Consider the following 19,940-nt stretch of genomic DNA (forward strand, 5'->3'; position numbering starts at 1 on the left):
TGATTGTTAATTTTGTCATTTCTCGATGTGTGGGTCAAACATTTATTTTTCATGTTTATAGTACTGTCCGTCTGTGCCGTCTGTATTTTCAGTGAACTGTCTTTACTTATTTTAGCTTAGTCTTTTTTCCTTAATTTCAAATTTCAGTTAGTCCACTATCAAATGTATTGCAAATATGTTTTCCCAGTGTGCCATCTTCTACTTTAGTGTTCTTTTTTTCCCCCTGCAGATGTTTTCCATTTTCAAGTGGCTAACGTGTTTTATCTTCTTCTTCTAGGATTTCTGGGTTTGTGTCATGCATTTCCACCCCCAGAGTTGGGAACAAACACTTCCAACTTTTGTCATGATTTTATTTCATTTTTTAAAAATATTTAAAACATGTTCTACATAAGGTCAGTTTTGGTATTTAGTAGGGACCCAGCAAACTATCCATGATTCTCTCCTAATGAACAGTTTTCCTACTATTCTCTAGTAACTAATGTAACTTTTCCTCAATGATCTGGACTGATTTTCTAGGAGGATGAAATTCCCACATATGAGAGGGCCTATTTCTGAACTCTGTTCTGTCCCACTGCTTCCTTTACCCTGGTACCACTCTAACCCCACGGTTTTTACAGCTTTATTAACAGTTTTTAAATGATCCTCTATATTGGATCAAGAAGATGTGGTTTATAGATCCAATGGAATACTACATGGCAATGAGAAAGAATGAAATCTGGCCATTCGTGGCAACATGGATGGACTTCGAGGGTGTCATGCTAAGTGAAATAAGTCAGGCTGAAAAGGACAGATATCATATGTTTTCACGCATATGTAGAACAGGAGAGATTTAACAGGATCATGGGGGAGGGGAAGGTGGAAAAATTGTTGGGGAGAGGGAGGGAGGCAAACCATGAGAGACTCTTGAATACTGAGAACATACTGAGGGCTGAAAGGGGAGGGGGGTGATGGTCATGGAGGAGGGCACTTGTGGGGAAGAACACTGGGTGTTATATGGAAAACAACTTGACAATAAACTATAAAAAAATAAAAAAATAAAAAATAAATGACCCTCTATATACAAATACTGCATACTATATGATAGAAAGTAGCTTATAGTTTCTTTTATTGTCTGGAAGGGCTTGTCCTCTGCAGTGACTGTGTACTTCGTCAAACACAGCTAAGCTGGAACTACATTTGTCAGACGACTTTCTCTGTACGGTCCTGGGTCAGGGTTGGCTACAGAAGATAGAGGCTGCATGTGATCGGAGGCCGAAGTGAAGTGTCAGAGGAGTCCAGGGTGCCACGTGCTGGTAACACCATGCACTTACTTGCCGGTCGCACCTTGCAGGGGGCGGGGTGGAGGCTGCCAGGCCTTCAACACCTGCAGCTCCTGCTGAAGCTCCTCTGTCATCTTTTCCAGTCCCCAAGCCAGGCATCCACAGCCCTATGGCTAAAGGTGCCTGCTGCTTCTGCAAATTAGCCGCTTATCAAAGCTGGAGGCCACGAGACACAGATAAGGGATCATTTGTCCTTGTGAGTTCCAGTCTGTCCTTGTTCTCCTTTGCTGCACATCTAGCTTCTTTCCCCGACTGTTAGCACAACCATCCTACAATGACTTTGCACCTGCTACCATGTCTTTAGTGCCAGATATAATTCTAAGTGCTTTGCTATATTAATTTCCATAACAACCCTTTCAGGTGATTTCCTTTTTACATATGATAAAACGGAGGCAGAAAATTCAGTAACTCGTCCACATAGTTAGTATGGGGAAGAGCTGGGGTAAGACAGGTAAATATGTACTGGTAGAGAATAGATGGTTAGATGCCTGTACGATCTCACTGGTTTGGTATATACAGAGAAGACATATTTATTAAATCTGTGAGTGTCACAAAGCTAGAATAGCTAATACATTAAACGAAAAACTCAGGAGTTCAAATTTCAACAAATCAGAATGTGTTAAACCTAACAAAGTAAAATTTAATAAGGATAAAGATAAAATGAAATAAAATCCAGAAAAATTAATTATATCAAATAGAAGAAAGTAATGATCTTCATGTTAAAAAAAAAAGAGAGAGAGAGAGAGAGAGAGAGACTGGGACATCTGGGTGGCTTAGTGGGTTAAGTGTCCAACTCCAGCTCAGGTCATGATCACAGTTCATGGGTTTGAGCCTGGCTTACGGCTCTGTGATGACAGCGCGAGCCTGCTTTGGATTCTCTGTCTCCCTCTCTCTCTGCCCCAACCCTGCTTATACTCTTTGCCTTTCTCAAAAATAAACATTAAAAAAAAAACCTATAGCAAAATTTCAAGCTATACTGACAGGGTTACCAGAAAGTAGAAAACGGTATTATCTTGCATTGATGTGAGTATAATGACCAAGGTGGGGACTGAACTGAACTGGCTTAACCACATGGTAAATGCAGTTTTCAGTCCAGAAAACCATGAACTCATCTCCAGAGAAGGCCAGCAGACCAGTGCTAGAGAAAGAGACAGTACACAAACTTGCAAATCATTAGCCTGGCATATACAAGTGAACATTTTTGCAGCAGACTGTATATTTCCAAAGGGAAAAACATGGATCACTGAATGGAATTCACAGTGAAGCAGATTTTAACTCAATATAGGAAAGATTTTTCTAATATGAAAAGCTTTTGAACAGTGGCATGAGCTGGCCTTTTGAGGCAGTGAGCTGCCCATCAACTGAAAAGATTAACAGAAGACTGTATGTCAAAATACTCTGGATGTTGTAGACACTTTCGGCATTGGGAATGTGAGTAGGAGGAAGAAGTGAATTGTGGCGGCTTTTGTTGGACTGAGTGACCTCCAAATTTTCTTGCAGCTCAAAAAATTTCTTTTGACTCTAGGCACAAAAACATCAGTTAAACTTGAGGCAGGAAAATAAGGTTGTAGTTTAATTTATATAAAAGATTGTGGGGTTTTTTCGGATTACAAAAGGAAAAATAGGATGTTTTGATGTGAAAGTATATATGAAATCATTTATCCACATGTTTTATTTATACATGTGTATACATATATACAAGTGTGTATATATGTATATATATACAGGCATACGTGTGTGTGTGTGTGTGTGTGTGTGTGCATGTAATAGTCTACTTAATATCATACCATGAAGAGTCTCTGTTACTGGATCTGTAATATGCACTGTGGATGTGCCATCATTTATTTAACCATCCAGCTATTACTGAATATATAATAACTTTATTTTTATAAACACAATAAACACCCTTGTACATAAAATTTTTCTATAGGTTTAACTGAGATTCTTGACATATTCTTACATAGTTTCCCAGAATTTTGCTATTATATTCAAAGTTTGAATTTTCAGACAAAAAGGGCGGAAAAGTACACAAGCAGGATTTACAGGAAGCCACACAAAACATAATTTCTGCCCCCAGAGATTTTCCATTGAAGGCAGATGCACTGTGGTGGTAAACTTGGCCTTTACGGTGTTTCTCCTTCAATAACAAACTTTTAAAGAGACTATGGTTCCAATAACCTGTGATTTCTCACAGCCATTTAATGCCTGATATGGATGCAGAAAAAACAGATTGGAATGTGTCTTCATCATGTGCACTTTCCTCAATTGATCAGAACTTCAAATCAAGATGCAAAATAACTCTGCTGAGATCCAGTGAAAGCCAAACCAGACCTAGGTTAGCAGATGTAGATACTGAGGTACAGACATGTCTCCTGGAATTCTTGCAGCGTAAGGGGCTCTCGATCACCTGCTACTTCACTAAAAACCAATGAAAAGGAAGTCCTCAGAGCAAACAAACACAACATCAAAGAACACAGGTCTCATTCTTGCAAGTGGAAAAGTCCGGAACAGCGGTGTTTGTATTACTTCCTATTTCTGTAAAACAATCCAGACTCCAAACAAAATGCTCCAAGTTTAGCAATTACCCCTGAGCTGAAAGCTAGTCACGGCTAGCTTTTCCTTCCTTCCATAATCCCTCCCCTCACCAAAAAAGCAGACTGCCTTGTAATACTAATATTATACCAAATTCTTCAATAGTCTAAATCTCCTCTAAGAAAATGCAGATATAAATATTCTATAAATTCAATCTTGAGAAAATCCCTCCAGTGACTTCTGTCCCCTTCAATCTAGACTGATAACCCTCTTGCTCTTCCTTTCATCTGCTCCCTAATTCCAGGTCTTCTTTTTTGGTTTATACTCAGTGTTGATGGCACATATCCTCCAAGACATTGGAGAAAGTGAATTTTTGAGACCCTGGATGACTAAAAACTTAGAATCCTAAGTGGGAATTTTCTCTCATAATTTTGAATTAACTGCTCCACTGCTTCTTGAGAAGTCTGAAGCCCACCGGATGTCAGATCATTTTTCTCAGACTTTCATTCCCCCTCTCGCTGGAAGCTGTTAGATCCTTCCTTTACCCCCAAGTGTTCTGAACATGGCCTTGTGCTTAGGTGTGGGTCTGTTTTCATCCACTGTGCAGGAATCTTGATGGCTGCTTTCAATCTACAAACTCATGTCCTCTGGTTCTGAGATTTTCTTGAACTACTTTGCTGTATTCATATTCTGGTTTTTAAATAAACCTTAAAAACTTGAAGTACAACACCCATACACATACACATATCTTTTGTATCTATTTTGAGAAATATTCCAAGGTCCATACTGCCCACTGGCCCCAAATGCTGACGAGAAACTGTAGGCATGCTGGCATTTCCTGGTGGCTGCACCATGGGGATGGGTGAGGAAATGGCCATTTTGCTGAGAGAACCTCACATAGCAGTATCTCCAGTTTTCCTTCATGTAGACAAATCCACTTTCCTGGAAAGGAACCCTCCAATCTCCTGTCTGCTATGTTCAGCTGCGCCTGGCATCCCTGTAAGTCCACAGCCTCCAGGATTTGACCTCTTCAGACAGGACATCTCTAGTTGCATTCATGGTAGAGATGAGATGAGGCAGGGGTGAAACTGGGGGTCCAGCTACTCCTTCTATAAACTTACTTAAAAATTCTATAGTTTTCAATCCTACCATGCGCCCTAGAGTCCTGGGTCTTTTCCAAGTTCTGCAGCACTCACCAGTTTGCTTCCAATTAACTTCTCCCGATGCAGGTGCTTAGCTTTCTGTTTTCCATCTAAAAATTGCCATCTGATGTCTGCTGTTGATTTCTCATTCTTTTTGTCCTTGTCCTTTGCACCTGCTTTAGCCTCGACAGTCATTTCAATGGCTTTCAGGAGAGAGTGGAGGATAAATCAAGTGTTCACTCTGCCAAGCTAACCTGGAGCGCCTCCTCTGTTACCTGTAGGCATCTTCAAAGGATCAGATATATGCTTTCTTTTCTCTTTATCCTCCAAATCTTCCTGCACTTATATTCTGAGCTCCATATCTATATTTGCAAATGCCTCTTGGGAACATATGTCAAAAGTAACTCATTATCTTTTCTGAAAATCTATTTCTTCTTGCAACTTGGTGTCAGAATCCTTACAGTTACCCATACTGAAAACTGAAACAGGTCTCTTTCTCTTCCTTCTTCCCGAATCTCCCTGTATCTGTTAAGATACTAGCACTTGTCAATTATGCCCTCAAGAGCCCTTGTATCTCATCCTTCGTATTTCACGGTCTGCCTTACAGCTATTCTTCAAATACTGATTCATCCTACTCTACCTATTTTGCCTTCAAGCCTGGTTTAAATGCCACCACTTCCATGCAGTCTTCCTTTATGCTTTCTACGTAACTCTTCCTCCTCTGGAAGACTGCTCACTTTATTAACATTTCTCTTATACACTTAACTACAGTTAACATTTTTTACCAACCTGCATGTGTTTTATTTCCGGTTAGAAGGTAAGAGTTTTAAGGAAAGAGGCTCTGAAGGAATCTATCTCTGACTGTACTCATTACACCATCAGTATGTATGCTATAGAAGTAAATATATTGGTAACTACTGAGGGAAACAGAAGAAACAGAGGACACAGCATCGTACCTTCTGGAGAAACGTGTCTAGCTGTCGCTAGTACAACCATGTGTCAAAGGTAAAACAGTCCTCAACTACATCAAGAACATAGGCTTTTACATTTAACTTTTCCCCTGCCAAGACAATCAGCTGCCATTTCTGGTAGCTGAAACACACGATTATCACCCTTTAATGAATGGGCAATAAATATACATTACTTCATAGAATATACAGTCTTCAGTTAATAGTTACTCAGCTTCTGACAAAAGCCTATTGCAATTAATTGGTATTTGAGAAAAATGTATGAAGTCATACTAATCTTCATTCCCCTATAGAGTTTTAAGCTATATTTTAATAGTAAGAAAAATATAAGCCTACATGTAGATTAGTCTTCACAGAAATGTCTTGATTCAAATGCATCCTATATTATGCCATCAGTTTTTATAAAGAGTAATTCACATGAAGAGTTTTGCATCCTCTACAAAACATCACTGTTGGCAAGTATCTGCCATTATGTACTAGGCTGAACTATATAAAACTGCCAGGATTCCACTGTTTTTGACTTTTGAAAAGGGCACTTTTATGTGGTTCATCAGTATTTAGTAATAAGCTATCAAATTAGGTCATCTTATAATTTAGCAGTGAGAAAACACTTGTCTCGTTTGCCAAAGTCCTATGTTCTCCCAACTCACAAAGATGAAAATGACATTGAGCGAGATGCTTCCTTTTTGCTACCAGGAAGCTCAGTGCTCATGTAGTACTCAACTGTGGTAATTTTGTAGCTTAGACTTTGTTATTACCTGGATGATTGTTCTTGTCTCATCCTTTTATTGATCCAAAAAATGTATATGTGTTTTTCTGAAAATGAGTATGGTGGCAATTATATATATATATAACTGGTTACCTAGAGTGCTATGTTGAGATGGATTCTTCCTGAACTTGGCAGGAATGTACCAAGGTCAGCTGGTAATATTCCATACACATACTGGAAAGAGAAAGGCAGCATGCCACATATTTGCAGCCTGATCCCATGGAATAATGGGAACACTGAAGAGGAATTTGAGAATTGATTATGAAAGCCAATCTGCAAGATGTATGAGCTGAACTCAATTTAGAAATAAGAGAGGGGCATTAATTGATGGAAATGGTAAAGGCACTCCCATCAGAGCCAATAAAATATGAAACAATGAATTGCAAAGGGATATATATGTATATATATGTGGCTATAGATTAGGTTGATTTAAGGATCAAATCTATAGTAAAAGAAAGGAAAAAATGAGGCTAGAGATGAATGAATCACGGTAGCTTCTGAGGAGCATAGTGACAGAAAGAAAATGGGTTACATATGTTGAAAATTAAGTAATTTCTTTTTAAAGAAGAAGCCTCACATAGGCATTTTACCACTACTACAGTAATAGTTCATTGAGCATCTTGATGCTAATAACACTGAGCCAAAGACTGCTGATAAAAGAATATTCACCCAGTCTGAGTTAGCACTCCACAGATCACTTACAAAAGGAGGAGAGATTCTTTATATGACCTTATAAGCAAATCTAACCTTATGATCAAACTGAGAATCACCAATAATGGGCTAACCAGCTATCATGTGTTTCTTTATAGGATGCAATACAGACACATCATATATATAATATTTGTGCCAAAAACATTTAACCCAAATCTGAACATGAGGAAACAATCAATACTATCGAAACTGAGGGACATTCTCCAGAGCAACTAGCCTGAATACTTACGTCAATGTCATAAAAGACAGAAGCCAAACAGGAGAACTTTCCTTTAGGTTAAAGAAAACTAAAAGACATGACAATCAAATGCAACAAGTAATCCTTTATTGGATCCTGGATTGGGGTTAAAAATAAGTAGTTGTAGGGGTGCGTTGGTGGCTCAGTTGGTTAAGCATCCAACTCTTGATTTTGGCTCAGGTCATGATCTCACAAGCTGTTAGCACAGAGTCTGCTTGGGATTCTCTCTTTCCCTGCCTCGCCCCCACTCTCACACATGCTCTTTCTCAAAGTAAATAAACTGTAGTAATGATAAATAAATAGTTGTAAGTACATTAACAGAACAATAGAGAACTCTGAAAATGGACTGCATATGACACAGCAGTGTTGTACAAATGTTAAGGTTTCCAAATGTGATAACCGTACTGTGATGACACAGAATCATTCCCTTTTCTGGCAAACTCTTGTGTTAGGTAAGTATGTATATATACACAAGGGTAGAGGAATATGGCATAAATTAACAACAGGTAAATCTAGGTAAAGGATACACAAATAGTCATTGTGCTATTACAATTTTCCTAGTCTAAAAAAAAAGAGGTCTTACATAATCTGAGTTAAATTCGACAGTTTATGGATATAAAAACTGAATGTAAAGATTTCACTGTGACACGCCCATCAAGCTTACAGCAGGTGTGTTAACTACAGCTGGTGTGGCTTCACCGTCTCGCCCAGTGCTCTATGTCCCACGGTCCCAGCCTGACCACACACAGGGAGTCCAACACGGAGCCACCAGAGGCCGGGGACTGACTACCGAGCAGATGCTCTAAACCATCAGCAGCAATAAGGATTTGGGTTAGGCTGAGTCACAGATATGGAAAGGAGGGGGCAAAATAAAGGAACGATGTAACAGGAATCATAAAGGCTTAATGATATATTAGAGGACAAAGAAATAACCTTATAATGTATATGCTATAAAGATGGGAAAATAAAAGGAAGAACCAGAAGAAGATGGCCACTTGAGATAAGAAACAGTCTGAGACAGGTACATTTCAACCATAATGTCCCCACACAGAAGCTAGAAGTAGACTAAAATCCAGGCTTCAGGAGGGCTGGGACTTTGGTCCTTTCTGTCCACTGATATACCCACAATTAACCTAACCAATGCCTGGAAATAAACATTTTTTTTTCTGAACAAATGAAGCAACAATTTCTATGAGGCACTCAGGTACAGACAGGAAACAGAAATATGAAGTTTAAGAGAGGATAGCAAAGGAAATTTGTGTGTAGATCCTTAGGGAAGTGGACACAGGTCTCCACCCTCCCCCAGGTCAGTTTACAGAGCTCTGCCTAGAGTGCGGAGTACAAGCCCAAGTAACAGTGGTGTCTCTTTTCCATTGTTCCTTTTATGTGTATCTTTACAGGAATCCTTACAGAGAGGAGGGATGACTGTGGTATTATAGCCTCCAGTACCATCAAACTCCGTTATAATTCTTAACACACTTCATTAGCGAGAGCAGGGAGCTCAGGTGCGGTCGGTCCCAGGACCAGGAGGACCAGCATCCGCTGGGGGTTTGTCAGAAATGCAAATTCTTAGGTTCAGCGCTAGATCTACCAAACCAGCAGTTGCCTCTGGTTTCAGGAGTCTTCCAGGTGAGTCTAATACCTCACAGAGCCAAGGACAAAACAGAGGTACTCAACTCTTACTGGACAAAACATCTACCTCAGAGTTTAAGTCATTCTTCTTAAGCTGCAGCTAAAAATGTAAGACCCACTTCCATAAAATGAGATTTGTATAAAATCTGGGGTCCCAGACCCCCAGTCGTAACTCCTCACGCAGTGGCCAGGCAGCAACACTGCCCACCACAGAGAGACTGTTTCCAGGCATCTACTCACTTGAGCGTCTCCGCGAGAAAGAAGCTCTGCTGCACGTCGTCGTGGGTGGGCGTAGAGGAGTACACGTCCTTCACCCCGGAGAACCCGCCGCTCACCCGGCAATACTTCTCAATGGCCTGGGAAAGAGACCAGACAAGAGTCGATTCCACGGAATTAAGTTTTGAGGACAAATTAAGGAACCACAGCCAAAGGTTCACAAAGATCTGTATGAGAACTTGACAGGTTAAGGAGAAGCTTTATGACTGAACGGAAATATTCTCACACTGGAGAAATTAACTGAAGTACATGTTTCCTGTGGAACTTCTCCCCCTCCAAAACTCTTTAATCTTTTCAAAACACCTTATTATTTTTCAAACTGACAAAAGTCAAATTTAGGCTATTCACACTGACTTAGAGACCTGCCTAGCATTATAAAACCCCATTAATTCCAACAAATCAAGGGAGGGCAGTTTGAGTTAAGAATTTCAAAGGGCATTTTTTCACTTCTAAGGATAAACAACCTAAAACATGCTTTTAAAAAAGAGCTGTTGAGGCGCCTGTGGGGCTCAGTCAGTTAAGCGGCCAACTTCAGCTCAGGTCATGATCTCACAGTCCATGGGTTCGAGCCCGGGTCAGGCTCTGTGCTGACAGCTCAGAGCCTGGAGCCTGCTTCAGATTCTGTGTCTCCCTCTCTCTCTCTGACCCTCCCCTGCTCACCCTCTGTGTCTCTTTTTCTAAAAAATAAATAAACGTTAAAAAAAAAACTAAAAAAAAAAAAGAGCTGTGCCCTCCAGAGTAGTAAGTGATGTGGTGACATCTACTGCAGACATACTATGTGACAGTATGAATTACAATCCTATGAGTGAGGCATTACAGGTGCTACCCACTGGCAGGAAGTGGCTGCCCACATGCCAACTACAGTAAGAATTACAATTTTAAGAGCTACCCATGATGAATACTTGCTACATGCCAAGGTTCTTCTAAGAGCTTCACATATATTAACACTGCAATCTCCAACAACCCATGAGGTTGTTGTAGTTGGCTCCACTCTTCAGAAGGGAAAACTGAGGCAAAGAGTGAGTTGCTTTGCTGTTTATTATTAACTGCTGTGCTCTGCTGTCCAACTTGGAGCTAAAACTCTTAATTTATCTCTCTTCTTGCATCTTTTGAACATGTCTAAATAACATATACTTAATCATAAGGAATCCATTCAAAACCCTGTTTTTTAAAGTTTATTTATTTTGAGAGGGGGAAAACTCATTCAAAACCCTGTTTTCTTAAAAACTCTATTTATGTTGAGAGAACGAGCAAGAGAGCACACACAAGTATGAGGAGCAGTGCAAAGAGAGGCAGGGAGAGAGAGAATCCAAACAGGCTCTATGCTGTCAAAGGACTCGATCCTATCCAGTGAGATCATCCTGAGCCGAAATCAAGAGTCAGACACTTAACCAACTGAGCCACCAGGGCGCCCCTCAAAACCCTGTCTTTGATCCAGAGTAACCAAATATCTGGCTTACGCAGGTGTATATCATACTCCAAAAATTAAGCCATTCATGAGAAGTTGAATTATATATGGTTCTTTTCTTTCTCTACCTAACCCGGAGATACTGTCTAATGAAGGTAAAGTTATTTAATCATTACAGCCACAGTTTTTTGTTCCTAGTTTTGCTAATTTTCTTATTCTTCCGGTCTTTCTCCTTTCTAATGAAAAGCTAATTCATACTGAAAGCCTTTATTTAACAAGCTGCTCATTTTTATATAATTCCATTTTGATCGTAGCTAGGTTTTAAAAGTCTTCTTAACAAACAGCTCGGTGCTTTTCTCCATCTAAATATTTTAAACGTACTCTGAATTCAACAGTTTTTAGACGCCATGTTCTGCGCAATGATCATGTGTCTTTACCACCAGGAAACTCTCAGAGCAGTTTAAGGAACCTGAGAAAGTAGCAGGGAGGCAGGACTCATCTTGGAGCCATTTAGAGTCGCTTCTTGAAGGCAAGTTTTCATGCAAATATATTCAAGTTTGGAAGTTTGAAGATGTGAATGGAATCGCTAAAGTTACAGAGGATATATTAAAGTTACAGAGATACCATTTTTCGGTCTTGCCTGTCTTCCCTTTACCTCCTTCACACCCAGCAGGGTGGCAGTGACAGGGAAGAAACTTCCATTTAAGTGTCTCCTCCTCTTTTGTCTTTGTCCCTCCCCCTGCTCCTTTTCCTCATCATGACATACCTCTGAAACTTGAATTTAAAGTGTCATTATTTTAGTTCTTGATCTCTATATTTGGAGTGTGTGTGTCCACCTAGAGTATAAAAACAAAATTCTAACCCCTACAAATCCAGCCAGATTTAGGTTAAAGCCTGAGCTTGTGGAACCTCTTCTTAATAAAAAGAGTAGAGCCGTATTTAGGAAGGTGCACGGGAATAAAGACCCTTAGGAAAGGAAAGATTATCCTACAGGGTTTCTCATGGAGCTGACATGTTTCTGCCACCCCCCTGCCACCCTGCTGCACCTCATGATTCAGACAGATCTTTCTTATTCCTCTGAATAAGCATCATTAAATATCAGGAGACATTCAAATAAGACACTGCAGGGTTACTTTCCCTGTTTCTCATATATAAAATATTACTTAGTGTACATAAGCATTAGTAAGCCACTGCTATCAACACAAGTGTGTGCGTGTGTGTGTCCTAGTCTCGAACCACTGTGGCCACAGTGTGGCTGTCTTCCCAACTGTGGCGGGACTTCGTACAGAGAATTTCACTAGCAGTTACCTTCCCAATTCTGGAACCACGAGGCCACAGAAAAGCAGCAACAACAAACGTGGCATCACTTCCTGTTCGATGTAACCACCTTGTCTCCATTAATATTCTCCATTAATAAACTCCACAAAGACTATCCAGGTCTGAATGACAAATGACACAGAAATGCCCTCACGGTAGTTTGAGTCATTATCACACTGTTCCAAGATCACTGGCAGCGGTCTCCCAAACCCAGCAATTTGCAGCTTAAAATCAGAGCCTGTGTTTGGTTACTTCCCACTAAAAAAGCTTTCAGCAGCTCCTTTCCCTTCGAAAAACGTTTAGCAGTCCTGGAATGGACTCTTCCAGTCAGTCTTGGTGGGCAGGCTGTGGTGAGGAGAAAGAAGGTCTGACAGGCTGTTTAGACAGGGAAAGGACTTTCTATCCCCACCTCCAGCGTGAGAAACACTTCTGTAGTAACTGGGAGAGGGGTCTGCTTGTGCATGCATGTGTGGGTGCTAGTTTACCACGGGGGGGGGGGGGGGGCCTCGGCCTGGCCTGTTCGACCGTCTACACAATGGCTCCAAACCTCACTCCCTCTGGTGGCCACTGTGAAACCTTCTTTTTACATCAACTGGCCTACAATCTGCCTAAAATGTATCTTGCACATTCTTACTTGAGCAAGTTACGAACGCTATTTCTCTCACCTACAATGTCATCTAGGCTGCATATTCATCATCATTAGTGCATCTCAGACAATAAGCGCTCCCTCGCTCCCGGAAATAAGCTACACTTTCATAAGAAGATGAATTCTTTTCTTCCTCCCCAGGTACTGACAGCCACAGTGTTCTCTGAAAGGCTACCATGTTTAAGAATAAACCACTTGTTTCCTTTACTTACTAACCATTAAAATTTTCTCATAAATAAATAGTCTTTCAACCTACAAAAATTTTAACAATTCACGATTCTTCATTTGGTGGTCTACAGAGGGTAATCTACGCAGGCTTGAATCTGGGCAGTTTTATGATAATTTTTTTTCCCTCTAGCGTGTTAAGCGTTAATTGGCAAGTTCAGAAACCATATAATCATACTGAAGCCCATAATGCCTTTCAAATGACATTTTATAGTTATTCAAGAAGAATAATGAGTGAACACCAGGAGGAAAATAGTTTTAATCAAGAACTAAACCAGATTCTAAGGTTTACTTATGCTGCTTAAGAAACTTAGAAATCGAGTAAGAGAGTTTCTCCAGCATATAGATGGCATTCGCACTACAGCTACTGAACACGATGTAACATGGACGGCACGACGGGAAGGCGGCCTAACGCCCGGGCACGTGCAGCGGAAGACTGGCTGACTTACCAGGGCTGCTTCCCAGCCCCACTGCCTGTATCTTGGGTCGTGAGTGAATCGCCACAGGTACCAATAGGTTTCAATGACTTCTGGACGGAGGATGTAATACTTTTCAGCCTGCCGGACTGCCACAGCCTCGACCGCGCCGTCAAACTTGAACGACTCAGGACCCAGCTTTAATGCTGTAACGTGACAAAACAAAGAAAGGAGCACAATAAACGGTTTGTTTGATCGCCAGGGCTTCTTTCTCCCCTGAAAACATGGGGTATAATGTCAAGTTATTTTCATTCTGTTTTATTTTTATTCTTGCTGTTTTGCAAAATCAGGGACTTTAAAAGATCCACATTTGGTTTTCTTAAAATAGACTTACAAATATTTCTATTATCCTGACACCAAATATTTCTCATACATAATGTTCATCAGCATACTGCTAAATCTAACTATTCTGACAAGAGCCCAATAATCCTCTGGAAAGAAATGCGAGGCTAGATATAAGCACATTACATAATCTGTTTTGTTGCAAAATAAAATGAGACAGATAACTGCACTGTGCAGAACTATTTTTTAAAAGTCAAGACAATTTTAAAGTCCTTTGAACATAACACGTATATAAGAAAACACTGTGTAGCTCAGATCCTGAATTAGATGTAGATGCAGATTACATACTCTTCTTTTCAAGTAAACTATAGCACACAAGATGTAATATATTTTAAAACTTAAACCAGTTTTAAAAATAAACTCTTTTATCCTGCAGCCCCTGTATATATAGCAAGAAAGAGACTCAAATCGTCAATCACCAAGAATTTCATCAGTGGTTCTCATTTATCAGTTCGAATAAAATAGGACCATTACACATATATTTCAACACTACATACTACTCCGTGAATGACAGGATTTCCGTTCGGACTGGAATACAGCACTACATGGAGGTCTTCTAACAACCTCTTTCAAATCACACCTAGCACCTAACTCTGGCCAATATAAAGTCATCTTCCACTGGGATCCTGGAGTTGCACACAATTACCACTCTCTGCTGGCATTCTTCTTTCCTTTTATTGGTAGCAAACAGTTTCAAGGTTTCTCATCTCTTTCAAAACATGTTGGACATTTTTACACTTTCTCAGAAAAGGTGAAAGAAGAATGATAACGCTGGTAGAGCATAAACAGAATCATGTTGCTGTCCTGACACGTGTTACTGTGGACACATTTCAGCATTACAAGGAAGACAACGTAAGCTCTAAATAATCACATACAAATGTGAACAAAATAAGGGCTTTCTCACCATCTACCACTCCCAAGAGAAAACACAAAACCAAAAAACATTGTACCAGTGGTAGATAATTCTACTGAAAGCAAAACATAGGATCCAGAAGACTGTACTGCTAAGTCTTAGGGGACTAAAGTAGAACTCGAGCACAGGACGTCGACCTGACGGTTATGAGTTCTGTCTCCGGCAGGCTCTGCAAGAAGACAACAGCATGGACTCTGCGAGCCCTCTGAAGTTGTATGCAAACCTTTACAGACACATCAAGCTTTACCAGTGCCTCAGTGGGATCTGAGACTAGGATTAACCAACAAATCATCAATATTTTTTGTTAGACAACTTCTATCCAGCTTATTGACAAGGTCAGCACAGGATCAAATGTGATTTGGCATCTTAATATATGCTTTTAAAACAACTATAAAAGCCAAGCATCCTAAGCACTAAAATGATGCCAATCTAATAAAAAAAAAAAAAGTACAGCAAGTATTTGATCTGAAATTCTTAAGTCTTTCCTTTCTCAAAGACTGAGTGCTAAGAACTGATCATATGGAATTTTTAAATGTTAATCTTAAGGCTACCTTTAAATTAGATAACTTTTGTAATGATAATATTGCTTGAATTGGAAGTAGAAATTGGCTGTATGGAACTAATATTTTTAACTTCTCGCTAAAAATTATGTCTCACTTATTGGTTACTCATAACCTCATAAATAAGACATACCAAAAGAAAACACATCTGTTTTGTGAGGAGTTGGTAAGTAAAAATGTGAAAGCCTAAATTATATAGATATTACATCCATTAGGCTGAGCAAATCACTGGTTTTTATGTTTCTAGGGTCATTTCTTAGGTGCTCTTTTAAGAAATGCAAAAAATAATTTCCTAACAATCTATCTTGCATTTCTATTCTCTACCTTAAATTTCCCATTTACATTTGATACTTCATTTCTGGTAAGAAAAAATTTGAGTTCAAACTATAAATAATTAAGTGCCTGGGTACAAAAAGAACTCTAAGAGGATGCAAAAGTCATCTAATTTCCCCCCAAACGAGACAGTACATGGTCTAGGGAACATCTTACCCAACTACCATAAGAAGTAAATTAAATAACAGTCATTTTATTGATGTTCAGTAGTTTTTTTTTTTTAATTTAGAAACCTAGAAAAAGAATAGTCTACCATCTTGGTTGGCACCAATTCTGAAGCATATCTCAGAATAAGCTAAAACAATGTTACCAGACTAGCTTCCCATGTAGCTACAATAACGTCCGCAGGCTAAGTTACTGTGACCGCTCAGTTTCCTGTACAGACTGAGTAGTATTTCCTACAAACCCTGCTAAATTATTAGGCGGCCATGCTCATCAATAAGGCAGAATATATGACTACCAAACTCTGAATTAATGTTAATTCTAATTCCAGCAACAAATGAAAGTGAAATTCCAAAGTAACTCTGGTATGAATGTAGGCGAAATACCTGCTAAGAAGTGAATAGGCATTTTTAAACAAGGTGGCCCCAAATTACAGCACAGTTACAGCAAAACACAGAACATGTAAGTGCCAAGTGGGAAGGAAGCAACACTAGGACTGCACCTCTTCACTGAAGGAGCTAAACTGAGATTAAAGGTAAGTAAAAACTGTGAAAGACCTGAAAATACAGGACACAAATCCAAGAGTAATCTTTCCGGGCATACCATGGCAAAGGGGGTCACAGGGTCACTGACTCACAAGGTGAGAATGACAATCAGAACAAGGGACAGCGACAACCATAGACTGGATTGTTTACAATTTCATTTATACTCACAACAGCATTCTGAGGAAGACAGGATAGGTGTTATTACCCTGATTTTTTGCAGACGGAGCACCTAAGACTTAGGCAGGTTAAACAATCATAGACAATAAATAGCGGAACATGGGATTTTTGAATCCCAGGCCACATTTTCTTTCTATGATATCACAGTATTTCAAATCAGCATCAGCAATGTCATTACGGAATGTGAAAGTCTGGTATTCTATGGATTTCTTGAAGGCAGGGGACAGGTCTTCTTCACAATTCCACCTGTAAGCACCTAACATAATGCTTGGCTCATAAGAGGAGCTCCATGTTTAATGGAGTGAGTGAATAATTATATTAACTAGAGCATATCACATTTTTAGTATGTCTGCTGTATGAAATCCTACCATTTTTTATTATTTGATTTGTGGTCAAAATCTGCAAAACAAGTCTTGTTATCATGGGTCGTAGTACATACACTGAATATCCACAGTGGTCCTCAACGTTTTACTCATTTCAGCTGTATTTTAAATATATATTTGATATGCTGTATCCTAATTTAGTTTCTACTTACTACTTGGATCACCAACTTTCTATGTACTACGTATCAACACTAAAGCACCCTAAAATAATTTCTACATCAATGTCTTTTTGACTTAGTTGTATTTTGTCAAGAAATGGAATCCCTGACTTAGTGAGAGAATTGAAGGGCCAATCTCACAATAATTCAATTCCTCATTACATAGACACAACATGACAGATTAATGAACTAAAATAAACTAGGATCAATTTTAAGCCAGTCACATCTGTGGCATGTTACCTGATGGCACAGTAACTCTAACATGGAAATTCAGTTATTTAATAAAAGCAACAATTCAATTTCTGAAATCACAAATAGAAATTACTATAGTTTTTACTTCTGGGAACTCATTATCCATTACTTCATATAGAAACATATTTTTAAAACCAGAAAAAAATTTCAGAAAGTCTACTTCAGTATTTCTCAATCCTTTCTCAGATTTTTAAAAAAACCTAATTGTTGGGGCGCCTGGGTGGCTCAGTCAGTTAAATGTCTGACTTTGGCTCAGGTCATGATCACACGGTTTGTGAGTTCAAGGCCACACTGGGCTCTGTGCTGACAGCTCAGAGCCTGGAGCCTGCTTCAGATTCTCTGTTCCCCTCTCTCTCTGCCCCTCCCCTGCTCATACTCTGTCTCTGTCTCTCTCAAAAATAAACATTAAAAACAATTTTTAATAAAAAAAACCCAAAAGTCCTAATTGCCTTCTCTCCATGAAATTTTAATAATATACACTGTTTATCTATGACACTATATGTGTATGTGTATGTATATATACACACATACACACACAATGCCCCAAGAATGATATTTTTGAATGAAAAGCTATTTTTTTGGTAAAGAACATATATATATATATCATATGTTATAAAGAACATATGATATATATATATCTTTTTTAGCCCCAAAGAATCAATTTTTTTTCACCACTGAGGATCAACTCATTTTTCAGGTAAGGACACTGAAGTCCCAAAATACTATATATTTGCCTAAAGCAACACAAAGGATCTTTTTAGTTAAAGGCATAATCAACTCACAAACTACTGGTGAACTGAGAGATTATTAGTTACTTAGATATCAATTATACATTCAAATAACTACTCTTTTGGTAAATCAGGTTTTGTGTTCTTTTAAGTAATTAGTCTTACAGAAGCCGAAATGAATGGCTAAAATGGATTCTTACTGTACTGAATAATGTCATCCCACACATCCCCTAATGCCCCCCACCTCTCGTCAGTAAACAATTTCTTCAAAATCGTTATTAACAAAGTTAGTAGTAGGATTCAGAAGAATTAAAAAAAAATGACGCAGGAATACATTTCCAGAATTAAAACTCAAGGTCTTAAGAAATGATTTACTTCCGCTCCCCCTGGGGAGCGGAAGAGGGAAAGAGAGTTGGGGAGAAAGAGGGATGCAAAACTTGAGAGACTATTGAATGCTGAAAATGAACTGAGAGTTGAAGGGGGAGGGGGAGAAAAGAGGTGGCGGTGATAGGGGAGGGCACTTCTGGGGAAGAGCACTGGGTGTTGTATGGAAAACAATTTGACAATAAACTATTATGAAAAAAAAAAGAAAATGATTTACTGTGTTAGAGTAACCTATTTTAAAGTGAAAAATGCCCATATTATTTTCCTCCAAATTCCTGGACACATTTTTAACTGAGAGGTTATTTTAGTCTAAGTGGTTAGTGTTATTAATACTCTTACCGGTTCTGTCATATGACTCATGACATGTACGTGCAATCTCTGCCCCTAGCTCTAAATAATGACCAGCTTTATCCATTCTGGAACCATCTGCTCCTAGTGCAAACATTCCCCCTGCAAAACAGGCCAGGTGTCCCATCTTCTTTTCCAAGTGCCCATTTTTCCACTCTCCAATAAAGGTGAGACCTCCTCGGGACTTCTTAATTAGATGTTTCTCTATAGCCTACAGGAAAGAGTAGATATTTACAATTTTAGAAGCAACGTGTTAGTGTGCAAACTTACTACATCCTTCTACGTATCATAAAGCGTTGATAATATGATATTCTACAAATTGGTAACTTTCCCAAACCAGAAGAGTTAATTTACAGTAAGAAAGTTTTGGAGAGTACACAAACTGCACATAACCTTGAACAAATACCCCATCACTACTCTAACAGAGACAAGGTGGAAGAGGGAGGACTGGCCTAAAGATCACCGTTCGCCATACCACCTGTAATGTACGCATTTCCTCCCCGAGCTAATGGAATTCTCAATAATCAACTGATATCATGAGTAGAAATAAATTAATATAGTTATGTAACAAGTTATAACCCGAAAGACTAGCAATTTATTTTCTATTTCATACAACAAAACTTGAAGAGGAAGAATATCTATGATAATCTAGAAATATGATTTTGATAGTTATAATGGTTTCTCCTTTTCCGTATAACTATACCTCTTGTCAGAGTACTTTAAGAGGGCACTATTAGGTGATGCATTTATAAGTTATAAAGCTTACAAAACTAGTTAAAGGTTCAAACTTAACTGCTTAGCCCCTTACTTTGCAAACTTAGGCTCTTATTTTGGGTGTTGTGCTATGGCCATGAGAGCCCAATGACAAACACAGTCCCTCCTCCTGGAATGTCAATTTACTCAAAAGATGTAGGGATGACAAGAGAAATATTTTATATTTAACTTGAATGTAACACAAAGTAGATTCCAACAAGAGGGTGTCATGCTAAGTGAAAT

General features: G+C 39.1%; 1 protein-coding gene across 3 annotated transcripts in view; it reads right to left on the bottom strand.

Moving 5' to 3' along the window:
• The window catches only part of MAN1A2 (mannosidase alpha class 1A member 2), a 164,396-nt gene that overhangs the window by 19,730 nt on the left and 124,726 nt on the right, over positions 1-19,940 (bottom strand). For 2 of the 3 annotated variants that reach the window (XM_029946784.1, XM_029946781.1), the window contains 3 exons: positions 18,936-19,155; positions 13,633-13,805; positions 9,552-9,667 (listed from right to left, as the gene is read on the bottom strand). In XM_029946784.1, the coding sequence (XP_029802644.1) occupies positions 9,552-9,667; positions 13,633-13,805; positions 18,936-19,155 (509 nt within the window). Of the gene's footprint in view, positions 1-3,229; positions 3,738-9,551; positions 9,668-13,632; positions 13,806-18,935; positions 19,156-19,940 lie in introns of those variants that run through there. The other variant, XM_029946783.1, reaches the window with a different exon arrangement.

This window comes from Suricata suricatta, chromosome 8 (assembly GCF_006229205.1).
Source record: "Suricata suricatta isolate VVHF042 chromosome 8, meerkat_22Aug2017_6uvM2_HiC, whole genome shotgun sequence".
Classification (NCBI taxonomy): Eukaryota; Metazoa; Chordata; class Mammalia; order Carnivora; family Herpestidae; genus Suricata; species Suricata suricatta.